Source organism: Zerene cesonia, unplaced genomic scaffold (assembly GCF_012273895.1).
Source record: "Zerene cesonia ecotype Mississippi unplaced genomic scaffold, Zerene_cesonia_1.1 Zces_u005, whole genome shotgun sequence".
NCBI lineage: Eukaryota > Metazoa > Arthropoda > Insecta > Lepidoptera > Pieridae > Zerene > Zerene cesonia.
The window spans coordinates 1,445,633-1,461,992 of NW_024045135.1; the positions used below are offsets into that span (position 1 = coordinate 1,445,633).

The 16,360-nt window shown below is 32.7% G+C and overlaps 2 protein-coding genes across 2 annotated transcripts; both read right to left on the reverse strand.

Annotated features, from left to right (window-relative positions):
• Positions 1-1,770: 1,770 nt before the first annotated feature.
• LOC119838776 lies at positions 1,771-4,275 on the reverse strand. Its single transcript, XM_038364878.1, has 2 exons — positions 4,037-4,275; positions 1,771-2,039 (listed from the first exon to the last, which is right to left on the reverse strand). Exons 1-2 carry the CDS (start codon positions 4,155-4,157, stop codon positions 1,771-1,773), a joined length of 390 nt encoding a protein of 129 aa, XP_038220806.1. The 5' UTR covers positions 4,158-4,275.
• A 7,821-nt stretch (positions 4,276-12,096) lies between these two features.
• LOC119838777 lies at positions 12,097-14,102 on the reverse strand. The gene is made up of 2 exons (XM_038364879.1): positions 13,988-14,102; positions 12,097-12,320 (listed from the first exon to the last, which is right to left on the reverse strand). The coding sequence occupies exons 1-2, from the start codon at positions 14,100-14,102 to the stop codon at positions 12,097-12,099; spliced, it is 339 nt and encodes a 112-aa protein (XP_038220807.1).
• Positions 14,103-16,360: the final 2,258 nt, after the last annotated feature.

Consider the following 16,360-nt stretch of genomic DNA (forward strand, 5'->3'; position numbering starts at 1 on the left):
TAAATATTGATAAAAATTATATATTATTAATCAAACATATGAACGTATAAATCACGCGGCCGGATCTTAGACTATTATTACTATATGAAATAACGTTAAACATAAGATGTTAATTGTCATTTTTTTAAAAGCTAACCTTTAGATAAAGTATTTGTGGTAAAACCGAGGTCGGTTTCATCTCATTCCCATGGGCAGATGGAGTTTATATAATGTATTAAACAGCTTTTTTATCGATAAATTTTAGTACCCTAAACATCCCTAATCGTTAACGCTATAGCTTAATCGATTTGATAGTGAATGAAATAGTTGTAATAGAGATGTGATTATTGCTATTATTATCGACACCCAGTAAGTACAATGTCACTCATCATTTACGCGACTGCACAAAAGATGAGTAAATATATATGTTTATATATACATAAGTGTATAATATGTTTTGTCTTATGCATCACTAGAACTGTATTAATTACGGAATTGACTTGTCGATTCACCATTTCCGGTGTTCCCAGAGGAATTCAACGGGGAAGCCATCAAGGGCATAGCTTCAAAGGGACCGATACATCCGAGGTGCCCCAACTCCCAAATGTTCTATACTATATTACTATACTAGCTCGCCTGATAGCTTTAAAAAGAATTACATTTTAGTCGTATCTTTTTGTTTATAAAATCAACTCACCATTCCTATCAATCTAATTGGTTAAGGTTTTCATAATATGTGACGCCGCCTTGGTACAGTAGTAAACGCGTGAGCGTAGAACCGAGGGGTCCTGTGTTCGATTCCCGGTGGGGACTATAAAAAAAAATGTCTCGATCTGGCAGGACACACAGGCTGATCACCTACTTGTCCATAAAGAAAATCGATCAGTGGAACAGATGTATATCATCTGCCCCATACCCCAGTAGGGGACACGGGACTTCACTTTCATAATATGAACACCATATCACCGAAAAATAATTTGTCGTTCGTTAATGATTTTACAACATAATGGAAAAAATATTATAAAGGACTCATGAATGAAAACAAAAAAAAACTCGCCCCTCGCAACTCCATTAGTGTGGTTTATATTTTTGGACGTATTTAGAAAAACACACGCTAGTTCCTTCTATCTAAACATCAAAATTAATGCGAAACCGTTCAGCGGTTGCAGCGAGAAAATAGATTAGACAGAGAATTGCTTCCGAATTAATGTTATTAGCTCATTGAATACAAAGGAAAATGTAGCAAGGGAATGTCCAGGGTAGCTAAAAGTAAAGCTGTTTGTACTGAGTCAGGAGCTTAGGTTGAACTTAACCAATTTACATTAACTTAAGATTACATAAACGTTAGATCTGGTTAGTGGAAATATTTGTGTAAATACAAGAATCAACGTCAATATTGGCACATAAACAAAATAACTTTCTATTTAATGTGGAAGTACGATATATTTCAGTTAATTCCTGGTATTTTTTTATCGCAATAACAACGCTGTTAACTAATCGTATGTTTTTAGATCAGCTGAACAGAATGATGGGGCTATTTTGATGGATTTTCACTGACATATATTTTGAGAAACGGATTACAATTCTTCTGGGACACGTGACAAATCTTATCTTGAACAACTTGTATTATTACGGTAAGCAATTAATAAAAAAAAATATGTGTATGTGTGTGTAAATAAAAGTTGCTTATACGAACTGAATTAGTTAACATTATTTTAGTTCTATATAAAAAACCTCTCTCAACCGCAATACTACCATGTGCATCAAAAATAAAACAACCAATCCAATAAATTATTTATTCTTACTCAACAACCAATCAAAGGAGCTCCCCAAATCGTTTCCAGGGTAGTCTTTCAACGGCTCATCGGGTGGACCATAGCTGTATCCAACTGTGTCATACTGCGGGCTCCCATACACCGGCGCTGGTCTGTCCCTCTTCATGTAGTGTTGGAGAAAGATACCAGCAATCGCGAATAGTTTTTGGAACAACGTCATCATTAGGAAAACCGATACTGCCTTGAAAATTGCGACCTTGGATAGCATGAAGAGAAGAATCATACCTGTAAGAGAAATGGACTTTTTATTTCAGGAGTTGCTGCTAGAGTTACATTGCTATGTATGGTATCAACATTAGCCTATATATATAATCCCACTGTAGGGACACAGGCTCCCAATGAGGATTCCGGCAATAATTCACCACGCTGACCAAGTGCAGGTTGGCAGCATGTCGTTCAATTTTGGATTCCTCGACATGCCGGTTTCATCACGGTTTCTTTACTGTTCCAAGCCGTAGTGATTTTATCCACATGCGTAGGTATATTGGAAAATCAATTTATTTACATAGTATTGCTACTAACGTATAATTTTTTATTACCGGTTAATCGCTTGAGGGAAAAGGTTAGTTCTTTATATTACACTAGGTACATATGCGATGGTATTGAAAGTTATATTCTCATACACATTTAATGTTGATAGATAAATGAAAAAGATATAAGCCTACCGTATTTAAATAAACTATTCACTCTAAATTGAGAATCTTAAAATTAAGTGTACTAAAACTATTCAAATAAAACATTTTCCAGATCATCCCCAGTAACACCGGGGTTTATAGTATAATGATTTTTCTGTCCCTTTACGTAGGTATCCTTTCAAAATGATAAATTACTTCCGCGAAATCCTATTTTAGGGAACCCGAAAGCTCTTGACAAATTCATAATATTATGTGGGCGAATGTGACAGCTTACAAGAGTATTGCCATAAATTTTCTATCTGATTGATACCAGTGTACATATTTTTTTAAAGTACTAGCTGACCCGAGGAGCTTGCGGACATTTTCTTAGATTTTTCTTCGGTTCAATTTGTAACCTTATTTTGTTTTTCTGCTTAGAAGGATACAATTTTTAGGAATTTTAAGACTACACAAGAATCTTGGACTTTTCAACATACACAAGAGTAGTAGAGTGTATCTTAACATTTACTTCAAGAAAGTTCTTTATTCCCGATCAAAATAGTATATTTTGTGAATTTCTTAAAATATTATCTTTTTGATTTATGAAGTTCTTTTAAGTACAAAAATTAATTAGTTTTAAATACAGAGCATAAGCAAGTTTAACATTTAATAGGAAAAACAGATAATGTCTGTTTGTCTGTCTATCAATTGTTCGACATAACTTATTCAAGAAACACAGGACAGCACATGCTGAAACTTCGTGTAATAAAAATATAAAATGTTAGGGCGGGAATCAGAAATAAATAAAATAATTACAGTAACAAATTATCGCAATGGCTCAGCTATAAAAAGCGTTCGCGAAACGATATTAATTAAAAATCCATTTCGTAATGTTTCATAATATTTCCCTTTCAGAGCACCAACAAATACACTGACGGTAATAAATCTTAAACATCTAACTACGTTTCTTGTTATTTCGCTTAATGTAATTACATTTAATTAATAACAAGCTGATATTTCCGAGAATCAAACGGAAATACTATATCATATTACAAACTAGAAAGCCACACGATTCAGTCTTAATCAAATGAGTTATCGAAACCAACGTACTATCTACTATTCCTACTTTAAATAAATATATTTTTAATTAAAATTTTACTCTATCCCAGTGCGGTATGGCGTAAAATAAGAAATAGTTTCCAAATAGAATATAATATAACACATATTCGTATATATTCAAATGCATGTACCGTTATAATTTCCTGTTAGGTACATTTTATCTTTTCTTTAGTAATCACTACATGTTATAAAGCAGTCACTCCCCGAGTCGGTCTGTATGTATGTATGTTTAAATCTTTAAAAATAATAAACGGATTTGATGGGTTTTTTTAATAGATAAAGTGAAACTACTCCGAATTTAAGAGTGCAAAGCCATAGGCAAAAGTTGGTTTACTTATAAAAGCATCAATCTTTTTTAATAATATATTTATAGCAGATATGCGACAGCCAAGCTACACAACTCTCTACTTTTGTATTCTGTATTTCGTACGTACTGTTTCTTTTTTTTTTGAGATCGATATTTTATAAGATTTTTATAAATATACGCACCTATCAATTTCGCAGGACTTTTCTTCTTCTTAGCCCTCCCATCTTCAAAGAGCACATCAGCGTCTTCCAAACAATAACAGCTCGCCACAAAAACAAGCAGAATCAATCCCGCCTTTATCATTTCGCGCCTTAATTTTTCAATTTAAAAACAGAACAATACAATCTGCCACTAGAATTTATTATCTGTTTCGCTTTTAAAAAGAATGCAATGTTAACTTTTCTCGAACGTTCGCACGACTGCCTACTGTTTGTATTCTATTTGACAGTTCAATAATGTTGAAATTTGTTTTAAAAATGGAGCGCGATTTTATGCCATTTATTTGCCAGGATCAGAGATCTCGACAGGTCAAGCACCGTGGTATAAGTAAGGCCTATGCCACACGTACCCATGAATTTGTTATACTCATACGAGGAAAGTTTCATTGTTTTCAGCGCTTAAACAAATGTCTTTTCACTGTGACAAATGAATTTCTTTGGAAGCGATTGGAGCGCTTTTGTCCACGCACACGTTCCATACACGGTATTTAAATTTAACGGTTTAAAAAATTTCACCATTTGGAAGAAAGTGTTTAACAAAATACAGATGTTTATGGTAATTTACATTTTAAATAGTGTATTTCGATAGACTAACAGAATTAAAACATTATTTATCACCTTAACACAATTTTGCGATGTGTACATACTGTTAATCTATGAATTTACTACATATTAATTATGTACCTACTAATTAATCCTGATCGATTGACCGATTTTGTTGTAGTAAAATAGTTTTTTTTAGAAAAGTTGTTATTTATACCTTTATATATAAAATCCTCTAAATATATAAAAGTCCAGTGGCATGATGTATGTTCCCAATGAACTCTTCACCAACTCAACCGATTTCGATGAAATTTGGCATTTTATGTGTAATTTGATCCAACTTAAGATATGAGATTATCCTAATAATTTATAATCTTAATATTTTAAATTATTACTCAGCCACAGCAACGCGTGGCCGGGTATATTAGTTTTATTTAAATGCCTACAAAATTATCACGCTATGACAATATGTACTTATTATTTAAATTATTTTGTAACATACTTCTTTGAAAACCGTTTGTCTTTGGATTAATTCTTACGAGCATTAGAATAAATAATATTTCCTACGCAAAATAAAATCGTTCTAAGAAATAAATCCACACTGATGAAAGCAAAAGCAATGCGATAAAAACTGTTTAGTTCGTTACAAGCCCGGAAATCGCAGGGAAACGCTGGTATAGCCAGGTAATCTGGTTTTCTCTGCGGATGTAACATATTTTACAACAAAGTTCTATTAGTTACTGAATAAAATATTTATAACTAAACTAAACTAGTTATAAAAGTGCTTGATCTTATCTCTTCGGTAGGTCATTTATACGAAGCACTTTATAAAAATAACTTATTGCAATAGTTGAAGCGTAATAAGGCGCTTTCGGGTTCCTACACCTCTATGACTGACTAGCTGCGCCCCGCGGTTTCACCCGCATAAGTCCGTATCCCGTAGGAATATCGGGATGAAAAGTTGCCTATATGTTATTCGAGTTGTCCAGCTGTCTACGTACTAAATTTCATTGCAATCGGTTCAGTAGTTTTTGCGTGAAAGAGTAACAAACACATCCTTACAAACTTTCGCATTTATAATATTAGTAGGATTTTTAAATAGATTCATGTACTAACTTGTAAATATATGTTAGTGAAGAAATTGCTGTTAAATAAATTTTAATGAATAACAGACAAGCTATAGAAATACTGACCGCCTTTTTGGTACAGTGGCTAACGTGTGATCGCGCTCTAGCGTGTTTGTTTCGTAGAACCGAGGGGTCCTTGGTTCGATTCCCGATGGGAACTAATAGAAATGTCTAGATGACAGGACACAAAAAACTGATCACCTACTTGTGCGTAAAGAAAATCGGATGTATAATGCATTTGAACCATACCCCAAGAGGGGACACGGAACTTCACTGTTATTATAAACTTACTTTTTGCGAATTCGTTGGCAAGCAAAACCTCGTGGCGCAGGTAGTGTATAATAGTGCAAATATAATATGTAAAAATAGTAGTGTATAATACATTTTATTTAAAATTGTTCACTGTAAATAAATATAAAGTAGTACTAGCTTACATCTGTAACCCGCGGCGTCATTCGCGCGGTACCCGGGTAAAAAGTACCCTATGTTCTAATCCAGACTATACCTCTGTACCAAATTTTGTACAGATACGATAAGCTTTTTTGCGCAAAAGTAACATACATCTATCCACACTTACAAACTTTCGCGTTTATAAAATTACTAGCATATCTTTAGGTAATTCAAAACAAACAAACCTGTATAAAATGTCTAGGATGACTCAAATAGAGCTGACAATTGGTATCAAATCACAAATGCGACATCGGAACTAACCAATCTCAGGCTTTAAATAATAAATAATGACTCGAAAATCCCAGGTCGCATTGCTCATAATACAGGAGCTGAGTTTTTATCCAATCTCTTACAATTTCCCATCTACGGACGCAGCTGCCCGCTTCCAGCTGTAATTTACTTCGACGGGATAAGATGATTTCCAGCCAATCTAGGTCTTGATGTAAATATGACCTAAAGTACATTGGCTTAAAAGTACTACTGTACTGTTTAAGAATTGTATTACCATATGAATCGAGTGAAATTTTATTAAGCTCGAGCCAAAATAAGATTTAATTAAAAAGAGAAAATAAAATAAGATTTTATTTTCTCTTTAATTTAACCAAATACCCGCATTCAATGCTATCGAACATTCAGAATAACTGAAGCCGCAATATTTAAGCGTCACATATTTATCATTTATCCTTCACAAAAAGAATAGTTATAAAAAAGGTCTCACATTTTCGCAAGTTAAATTATAAAACGAATATAAACGAACGACATCGTTAGCTAGATTACAAAAATGACTTCAAAATACTTTTTAAAATTCAGACAGGGAACAATGCGAAACAAGTTTACAAAGGACAGTTTTGTAGTCGTAAATCAAATTACATTAAGTCTGTTGAAATGTTGGTCTGTCAACGATTTTTAGAGTTGCATAAAATTCTGTGTCTTCAAAGCTGTAAAAGTCGTTTAACTGAAATAAAAAGTAGGTTTTTCTATATAATGTTAAATATTTATGTATGAAACATAAGTTCGGATTTTAATCTATATCCATGTCTATTGAAATTCTATAATTTTCAGAGTATTCTCATCCTTATCCAATAACTAGAATAATCCTTATTAAATCATTAAGTTAGCCTGTATTGTAATGTGTACATATTAATTAATAACTGTCATATACTACCGCTTCGCGCCTTTCCCTGAGGTAAGTAATATTTGGTCTTAAGCTCTCAGGGCTGACAAACATAACCTTCCATGAAACATTTTTGAAGTCGATCCAATGTTTCCTGAGACCAGCGCAATCATACAAAAATAGTATTATGTTATCTGTGACACAAACAAAACAATTCGTGGTGTATCTAAAACAGATGTGCAATGTGAATCTAAAACAAATCTATTTAATTAATAAATAATTAAATATCGAAATGTATTTTTTTATACTCTGTTAGAAAATGTTATTTCATTAATAGAACTAAATTGGCTGAAAGTAATTCCTTAATCTTATTAAATCCCACCTCTTATAAGCCCTCAGCAGTATCTAAAAAGAACCTTTTGCTTAATAAATAATCTTTTCTCGGTAAACAGAATGTTTTTACCCATTGTGTTCATTTAAAACCTACAGAACCGTACAGCATCCGACGTACGTCTGTATGTGACATGTTCCTTCATAACTTGAACGTGGAGCTCCCCTAATATTATTATCCCTTGAGTATAGAATATTTGATCAGGTAATTTCTTGTCATGTATCTTTTACCCTTTATATAACGCTACTCACATTTCTTTTCAAATTAACCATTTTTACACGTAGAGCTATGGGTTAATCCTCTCTTCAAGACCTATTCTTTTTAAATGAAAAATAAAGAAAAACTTCATAAAAGTCCGATTGAACAGTATTTTTTTAATTAAAGTAATAAGTGATAACGTTCAATTCAAACTGCTATACATCAAAATAAAATATAACAAATAAAAACTAGTATTTTCATTATAAATAAGCATTGCATGGAAGAATGTGAGACAAGTATTCGCAATATATTGAGCATATATGTTCGCTGTTTCTGTGTTTATCTTACAGATCGTTTTATCGCAGTTTTGAATTTGCATATTAATCTTAATCCAATCTTAGCCATAATCGGCCAGCATCGGTTTGTAATAACATAATATTGAGCGAGCAGCGCAATTACAACGCTCGCTACAAAAGCTGGAAGCAATCATCATTAAATTAAGTCACTGTATCTGTGTAGGTGAGATTATGCAACTCAGATGTGACTTTCGGTAGGAATTGTTGATATGAATGGCATTTTATATTCTAGTCACGGCTTGTCGTATCTCGATTTCGTATTATGTTGAATTTCCGTGAGCATTAAATCGGTATTATCGAACTAAACTTTGCATGTAACGTTGAACTGACAAAGTTTTATACTGAACCATTGCTTTTGAGTATTACGCAAAACGTGGTTAACGAAACAGAGGAAATTCTATGAGAAAAATGTTAAAGTTTTCTGTGGCTGGCATTGCATTAATATGCTTTACTAAATAATTTTATTAGTGATGATAAGTGAAATGGAAACTTTTTACATTGTATTAAGGAAAATTCAAAATATCCGATAAAATTGATTAGATATATAACATCCAGATCGTGTATTTTATGTGACAAATATTCTAGTAACCTGATTATTGACGCCAGTAGGTGTAGCTAAATTGCCTCTACTGTGCCTTTACGAAACATTATTTTACTTCTACCCATATATACATGTATGACCAACTACTAATACATGTACATGTGGGTAGTTTGCACCGGTTTTGTCGTGGTACATAATTAGATCCTATATGACTCAGGGTTTCATAGAAATTCAACGGTGGAAGAATTTTTTAAATCGGTTCAAGTGAAATTTGATTAGATAGTGATTAGGATCAGCGTGTTCAAATAAATTAACAAAATCTTCACCTTTATTTGTGTTGATCAATTTTTATTTACGAAATAGCATCTAATAACGTTTATGATTTCCTCTAAGCAAAAAGCTTTGTATCTTTTGTTATATGCAATTCCTATTTATAGTTTTTCTCTCCTTATAATTATCCAAAGTCCCACATCTGGCCATAGCACAATCTTTGAACATCAAAGCTGTTTTATGACACGCGTAAACGCTTTATAATCGCGCCGCTTGGTTTGGGGATTTATGATATATATGTTATCACTGAATTGGTCTCGCTTGACAACCGTACAGTGTAGTCTAAAGCGCTTGCAGCGCTGTTTTATTGTAAACCAATGCGATTGTTCTAGAATATAGACTTTAGACGGAGCTATCTTTATTTTATGTTTCGTCCTTTTCTCGTTATTATTATATAATATTTTCTTATCTGAGAAGTATGAAAAAATATTCATATTTAATACATTTTCTATATTCTTCTTTGTTTTATGTTATCTATACTTACAATTTTGTATTTTTAAGTTAAAATATACACATAAGTAGCCTCTGCTGCTGATTTACATTCTATTAATTCATCTTTGATATCTTAGTTATTCTACTTAGTTTGAATTAAATTTGCAAATTATCAGAAATTAGTAGCAGTAGATTATCACAGTTATAAGTAGTACGTAATACTCAATACAAATTTCATAAATCAATGAAAATTAAATCAAATGCTGCACAAAATATTCTCAATACAACTCGCTAAAAGATTTAGATGCCAATTTAACAGTTTATTAACGTGGAACAGATTTCATTCAAACAAACTTAATTAAAACTTTAAAGTTTTAATAAAATAAATTCGACAGCGGAACATTCTTATAGCCAGAGCTTACATTATAAAACTTTATAGCACAAAGAGCTTATTTAAGTCGGTATCACGAGCTGCCTCTGAAGGGAATAAACTAGTTTCATCCGGCCCCTGCAAGTAATAGCTGGTTCGGACCGGTTTATGGCGGGGAGAGTTGTAAGTTATAATATTTTGCACCAAATTGCAACTGGGAATTAAATATTAAATAAGGAAATTAAAAAACTTACCATACGACAGGTAAGGAAAAGGACAAGGATGGCAAAGAGCCAAAGAAATAATTCTTAGGTAAAATTGTTGTTTTTATGGTTGTTCGTCTGATGGTAAGTACCAGGCCCATGAACATTGGCAGAGGCCTCTGCAAACAAAGTTGATTGTTTTTTGGAATAAACGAACTGGGGAAAATGGTTCTAGCCTAGATCACGAGGCCTAGCCTCTCTAGATAGACTAAATACGTAAATTCAGTAGCATTTTCTGTACCGCTTGCATGCATTTTGTGTTGTATTATACACAAAAATGAACATTGCAGTAATAAATATGCAGGTAACACAATTAATTCCTCGTTATCTGGAAATTTCTTCTAAAATATGTAAGCATATTAATTATTAACTTGTTGTAAACCTTAGGATTTAGAAAAATAAGAACATTTATAACTATTCTAATGTATATATGATATTACATAAATATTGTGAGATATATTTGATTATTTCATAATTCACCACGCCACGTTTATGAGGCGTCCGCAATAGTAAATTAGAGAGTGCATTAGGACACCTGCGTCACAGGCCAGGTATCGTTGTTTTTATGACCCATAAAAAGAAACTTAATTTCTTCTGTCAGACGCGAATATCTGTAGGAATGGTGTGAAAAAGATAATCAAATTCTGGAATATTTTATTAGGAATTCTATTAGTATTAAGTTGTAGGTGCGATAAAATTTTTAACTATTTATACGTATGGAATAAACTCTGAACGCTTACCTCTATTTTGGTGAGATTCACAGACAGAAAGATAATCTTACACAAGATTATTACCCTTTCACGTAACTACTGATCGATCTAGATGAAGGTTGGTACTGAGATAAATTAAAGTCCAAAATAGTACCAAACCTTACCGGGGTACCTAGAAGCCGCGGATTCCAGCTAATTATAAATAATTTGCCCTCTTGCAGACTTGCAGCCGTGTAACTCTTAAAGTTCTTATCAGTTGGCAAACTAGTGAAACTCGTCTAATTGCTTATTAAGCAAATGGTCTAATCTTTGGCACAGAGCCTGCTTCGCCCTTGCCAACTGCACTTATACGTTATTGTTTTTACTAGTTAACATAATTACTTGTTAAGTTACCACTTCATCTACTAAATTCCTTTAAATTAAAAAGTTGATAAGTTTTCAGCCCACAATACAATTTGACAACAATCTCTGTTTAATTTATAGTTTTATGGCATTGAAATGCTTTATAAATGAGAAATTTTGAAAGAATAAAAAAAATTGCTACGGTTTGGCAAAAAACGCGGATTCAGAACCCGCCTCGTGATCAAATTTTATCTTTTCTTTCAAAATTTCTTAACAATCTCTGTCATTTCTGTCTCACATCCAATCGGCTCGTTTTGATAAAGCCACAAAAGACCATCCATCCATACTGACATATTTTTGCGTTTATCTATTGTTATAAGATCCAAGAAATAATAGATACAAAATAAAATATAAATCACATGTTTGTACAATTTATTTTCAGAAGTTTAAACTTAAGTCTATAATAAATAAATAATTTATTACAATTATGTTAACACTAATTCATTGAATATACTTTTCAAAGAATAACTTAGGATACATGCAAATATTGATTTATATACGGTATTATATTTGGTTTTGGCTAAATGCTTCCAACATTATAAACATGAAAAACTTTATATTCATAGAAAAAACACGCACATTAATTTTCACCAAGTATAATCACAGCTGCGGGCAATATTAAATTTGCACCTTTACTTTCATTATTATGTGAATAAAAATCCACCCTTATTTAGTCATAGCGCATTTAAATGCATATCGTCTATCGATACCCCGTTATTCCCTTTCCTTTGTATTTTAAAATCTATCCGTAGTTATTTATACTAATCAGAAGAAATAAATAAAAAGAAATCTAAACATTAGCTCCTAATTCCATGACTCTCTCGCCTATACGGCCCGTAGCTGTGATCATAATGGGGCACATAATCATGGTGCGGGTGGTGGTGATAGTTTTTCTGCTCCTTCAGGTAGCTGATGAACCAGGCAAGGAAGTAGCCCGCCTTGTGGATCACCAGCCAGAAGGCAAAAGCGTACACCAGCTTCAGAATAAAGAATTTCTTGAGCACCAGATCCGCGATGTATACTGAAAGGATAAAAAAGGTATTTAAATTATTACTACATTGAGAAATTTTGAAAGAATAGAAAAAAAAATTTTCTATTCTTTCAAAATTTCTCATTTATAAAGCACTAGCTTTTCGCCCGCGGCTTCGCCCGCGTAGAATTCGCTTATATCGCGCGACATGGTAAGGATTATTTTCTTCGCATTTGAAAAGTATGGTTTGTTCTTTCCCACGTTTAGCTCCATCTTCATACCAAGTCATACAAAATCGGTTTGACAATAACGAACTTTCATACAAACTTTCATCCCCTCTTTCAACCCTTTCTACCCTTTTTTCGCGATAAAAAGTATCCTATGTCCTTTCCCAAGTTCAGTTCTATCTTCATACCAAATTTTATCAAAATCGAATCAGTGGTTTAGGCGTGAAAGCGTAACAGACAGACAGACAGACAGAGTTACTTTCGCATTTATAATATTAGTAGGGATTTCAATGCTATAAAACTAAAAATTAAATTATTACTACATTACTATATTAGATGTTACTTTCTAAGCGTAAAAGATGTTCAAAAATCAGGTAAGAGTGGTAATTATAAATCTAAAAAAAATCAAATATACAACACACTATAAATGATTTTAATATATTGTGAATAAGTTTTAACTAATCAATTTATTAATTTTTACTTTGTAATGAAGTAAAAACAATAGACACAGACAAAGAAATGTCTCTTTAGGCACATACCACCGAAAGAGTACCTAGAAGAAATTCGTTTGCTAAAACGGGATCACGAGTGGTAAGTCTCGTCGATCCTTTCTCGGGTCTCAATCCATGTATATCTGTACTAAACTTCATCCAAAAAAAGATCCAGTAGCTTAGACGAGAAGAAGAGACAGACAGACGGACCGCCACAGCAGTTACTTTCGAATCAAATCTTTTTTTTTTATTTAATTGAAGGGCTTTATCGCTTAGCGTTAACATCGCCCTATAACAAACAAATCACAAGAATCTACACACTATCAATAAAAAAAAAACAATTTTACATTCTACTTAAACCTACTTCCGCGATTTTGACCAGCATCCGGGCTTCCTCCGACAACGGGGAAGCGAGGATGCAGTTCGAATCCAATCTTAAAGCCCGGCAACATACTCAAAGGCCGGTAACACATTCGCGTTGCCTCTAACATCGCGAGTGCTTATAGTGGTCACATTCCATCGCCCGCGGCGACCCGCCTGTTACACGATAAAAAAATCTTTAGAATTTTTATTTCGTTGTCATCTTCATGCATTTTTTTTCACTTTTATACAGCTGAATTTTCTATATAAACACTTATACTTCTCTTTTGAATAGAAATATATAAGGTTCGCTCCTAATTTACATAAAAGAGGAATATTATAATATTTGCTCGTTTGATTCGCATTATAGAAATCTAGTTCATCTCATTTTAAAAGCTCTTAGTTTAATTAAATCAGTCTGACTACATTCAGGTTTGTTAATTAATGTTTATTCGCAATTCAGTTTTAGTTGTGAAAAATTTACAAACTACATTCATTTAATTTTTAGTTTTATAGCATTGAAATGCTTTATAAATGAGAAATTTTGAAAGAATAGAAAAATCCTGCCTCGTGATCAAATTTTTTCTATTCTTTCAAAATTTCTCAAACTACATTCATTTTTAATAACAATTTTACTCACCAAAAAGGGCAATTTTTTTCTTTTTTCCCCTTGCCTCGACATCGCTTTCGCTGACAGCTCCACAAACAAGCACAAAATATAACAAAAACAAAAGAATAGAACTCCTTGCCAGCATTATGTTCGAAATTCAAAATTTGCTTCTAACGTAATTCCAATTTTACTTTTTTATCAAGCCAGGATCTAAAACAATTTTTTTATTGTTTTGATTTTTTTTCTTATTCAGAGGTCGTGCCGTATATTTGAACAGTAGGAACTGAATGACAGAAATCAAATACTGCCTTCGAAAGACTACGCATAGAGTGCTAATTAGAGAAAACTACTTTCAGCAAATAAACACAATTATTGCGTAACAATTGTTAGTTGCCCGTGGCGGACTTGATATATTATATAAAGACATAAAATATTTTTGAACTTGTTATATAAAATCGATTGCTAACAATACGGGCCCTTTTCCCATAATACATGGCTGATGCTCTTTGTAACTTTAATTTCAAGGATAGATCTTGTACGTTGTTGCAAACAATAAACATTCTTGTTTTCTTTTATATGATTGAATTGTTATTAATTTTGTAATAATAATATAAAACACTAACATGAAATCAGTAAATATTTCTCTCTATTTGGGGTTATTTGTGCTCTTTTTAGAAAAAAAAAACAACAAAATAGAAATATGCAGACCAAAAACTCAATGCTATGTAAGCACGAACGTTAATCGAACATAATTTTCGAATTTGAAAAAAACTTATTCTTATTCTATACCATGTAAATGTCGTCATCAAAAATTACAGGTGATATAAAAATAATGAAGTTAGTTATATACTATACACAAAATACGACTATATGGATATAAAATCACGCAACATCCGCCAAACAAACATTTTCCTAACGGAACGAAACGAAACGGTGTCTTACAAAACACAAAATAGAAGATGGTGTATTAAATATAGGTGGATAAAATCTCAAATGAAAATATTGTCACCAAGCGGCATTCATTCCATCCTGTTCAGTAAGATATTTATTATGTACATAGCATTAAGTTAACATCGAATTCCCTGATTGATGCCTACATAGCCCATTTATTGGCTGCAAAGAGCGGCTCGTGTAAGAATAATTTATGTAATGAATAAACTTACTCACCCCGTATATACGTTTATTAAAGCTGTATAGTATAGAGACATGATTGCTCTTTTAGTATACTGTATCATCATTGTATCTTATCATAGAATGTTCTAATATTATGAAGAGGACACCGTTTTATTTTTATGTTTGTAACGTTTTCACGCAAAAACCACTGGACCGATTAAAAAACTTATTTCACCATTAGAAAGCTACAACTTCTGATTTATAACTACAGACATATGCTATAAATGTACCACGGGCGAAGCTGGTTCGAACAGCTAGTGTTGGATAAAACTGAAACTCAAACTCACAAAAATTTCAATTCGTGTAAACTAATTTGAATGTGTAAAAGTAAAGTAAGTATGAATAGTATTTTTTTAACTAGGCTGTACGCGTATTGCGTATATTATCTTTATTATTCTAAAAAAACCTCCATTTAATTTATAAAAACCTATCTAATAATTACTTTGAATTGTCGTGTGACATGTCGTGGGTAATGAAAACCTATTGAAATAGGTCTTTATTTACTATCTAGACCAGATAACATTAACTTAAAACCTAATTGACTGTATACTGCCCGGATAAAAAATAAATGAATGATTCAAACCTCAATATTAATTCTAGCGTAGGCGGGACCACACAGAAGGTGTGGGGTGTATTGTTTACCTAAGTAATCAATATCTAACAGTTATATAAACATAGAATCTTAAACTTTATTTAATTATGACCTTCTGTGGATAAAAAAGAATACAACGTTGTAAAAAGGTTGGTGTTTTTTGAATATATTTTTTTAAAGATCAAAAATATGTATTGGCAACCTGGCTTAAACTCTTAGCCATAGACGAGACATATATTTCTGTTTTAAACAAACTCTTCCATCTAGGATCTGTATAGACCATCGTAAACGCTAAAATAGCCAATAAAATAAACTAATAGAATTTTCAAGTTGCACTGCAGTGGTAATACTTTAAAAGTCTCATAAGGCTAAAATGGGCTGGTACGTGATATGTAATTCGGCTCGGAAATAAATTAGGATTTTGGTACCACAATAGCTCCCGGGAGATTTACACGGAGTCCGGGCGACTGCAGACAGTATTCTCGGGGGATAGCCATGAGGAACTGCAATTTCGTAATATGTTGCACCTGCTATTAAAGCTATAATTAAAGCTGTAATTTTATATGTGGTAGTCGAGCACGCTTCGGCACGAATTGGGCCAGCTCGCACCGGAGAAGTACCACACCCCCACAGAAGAC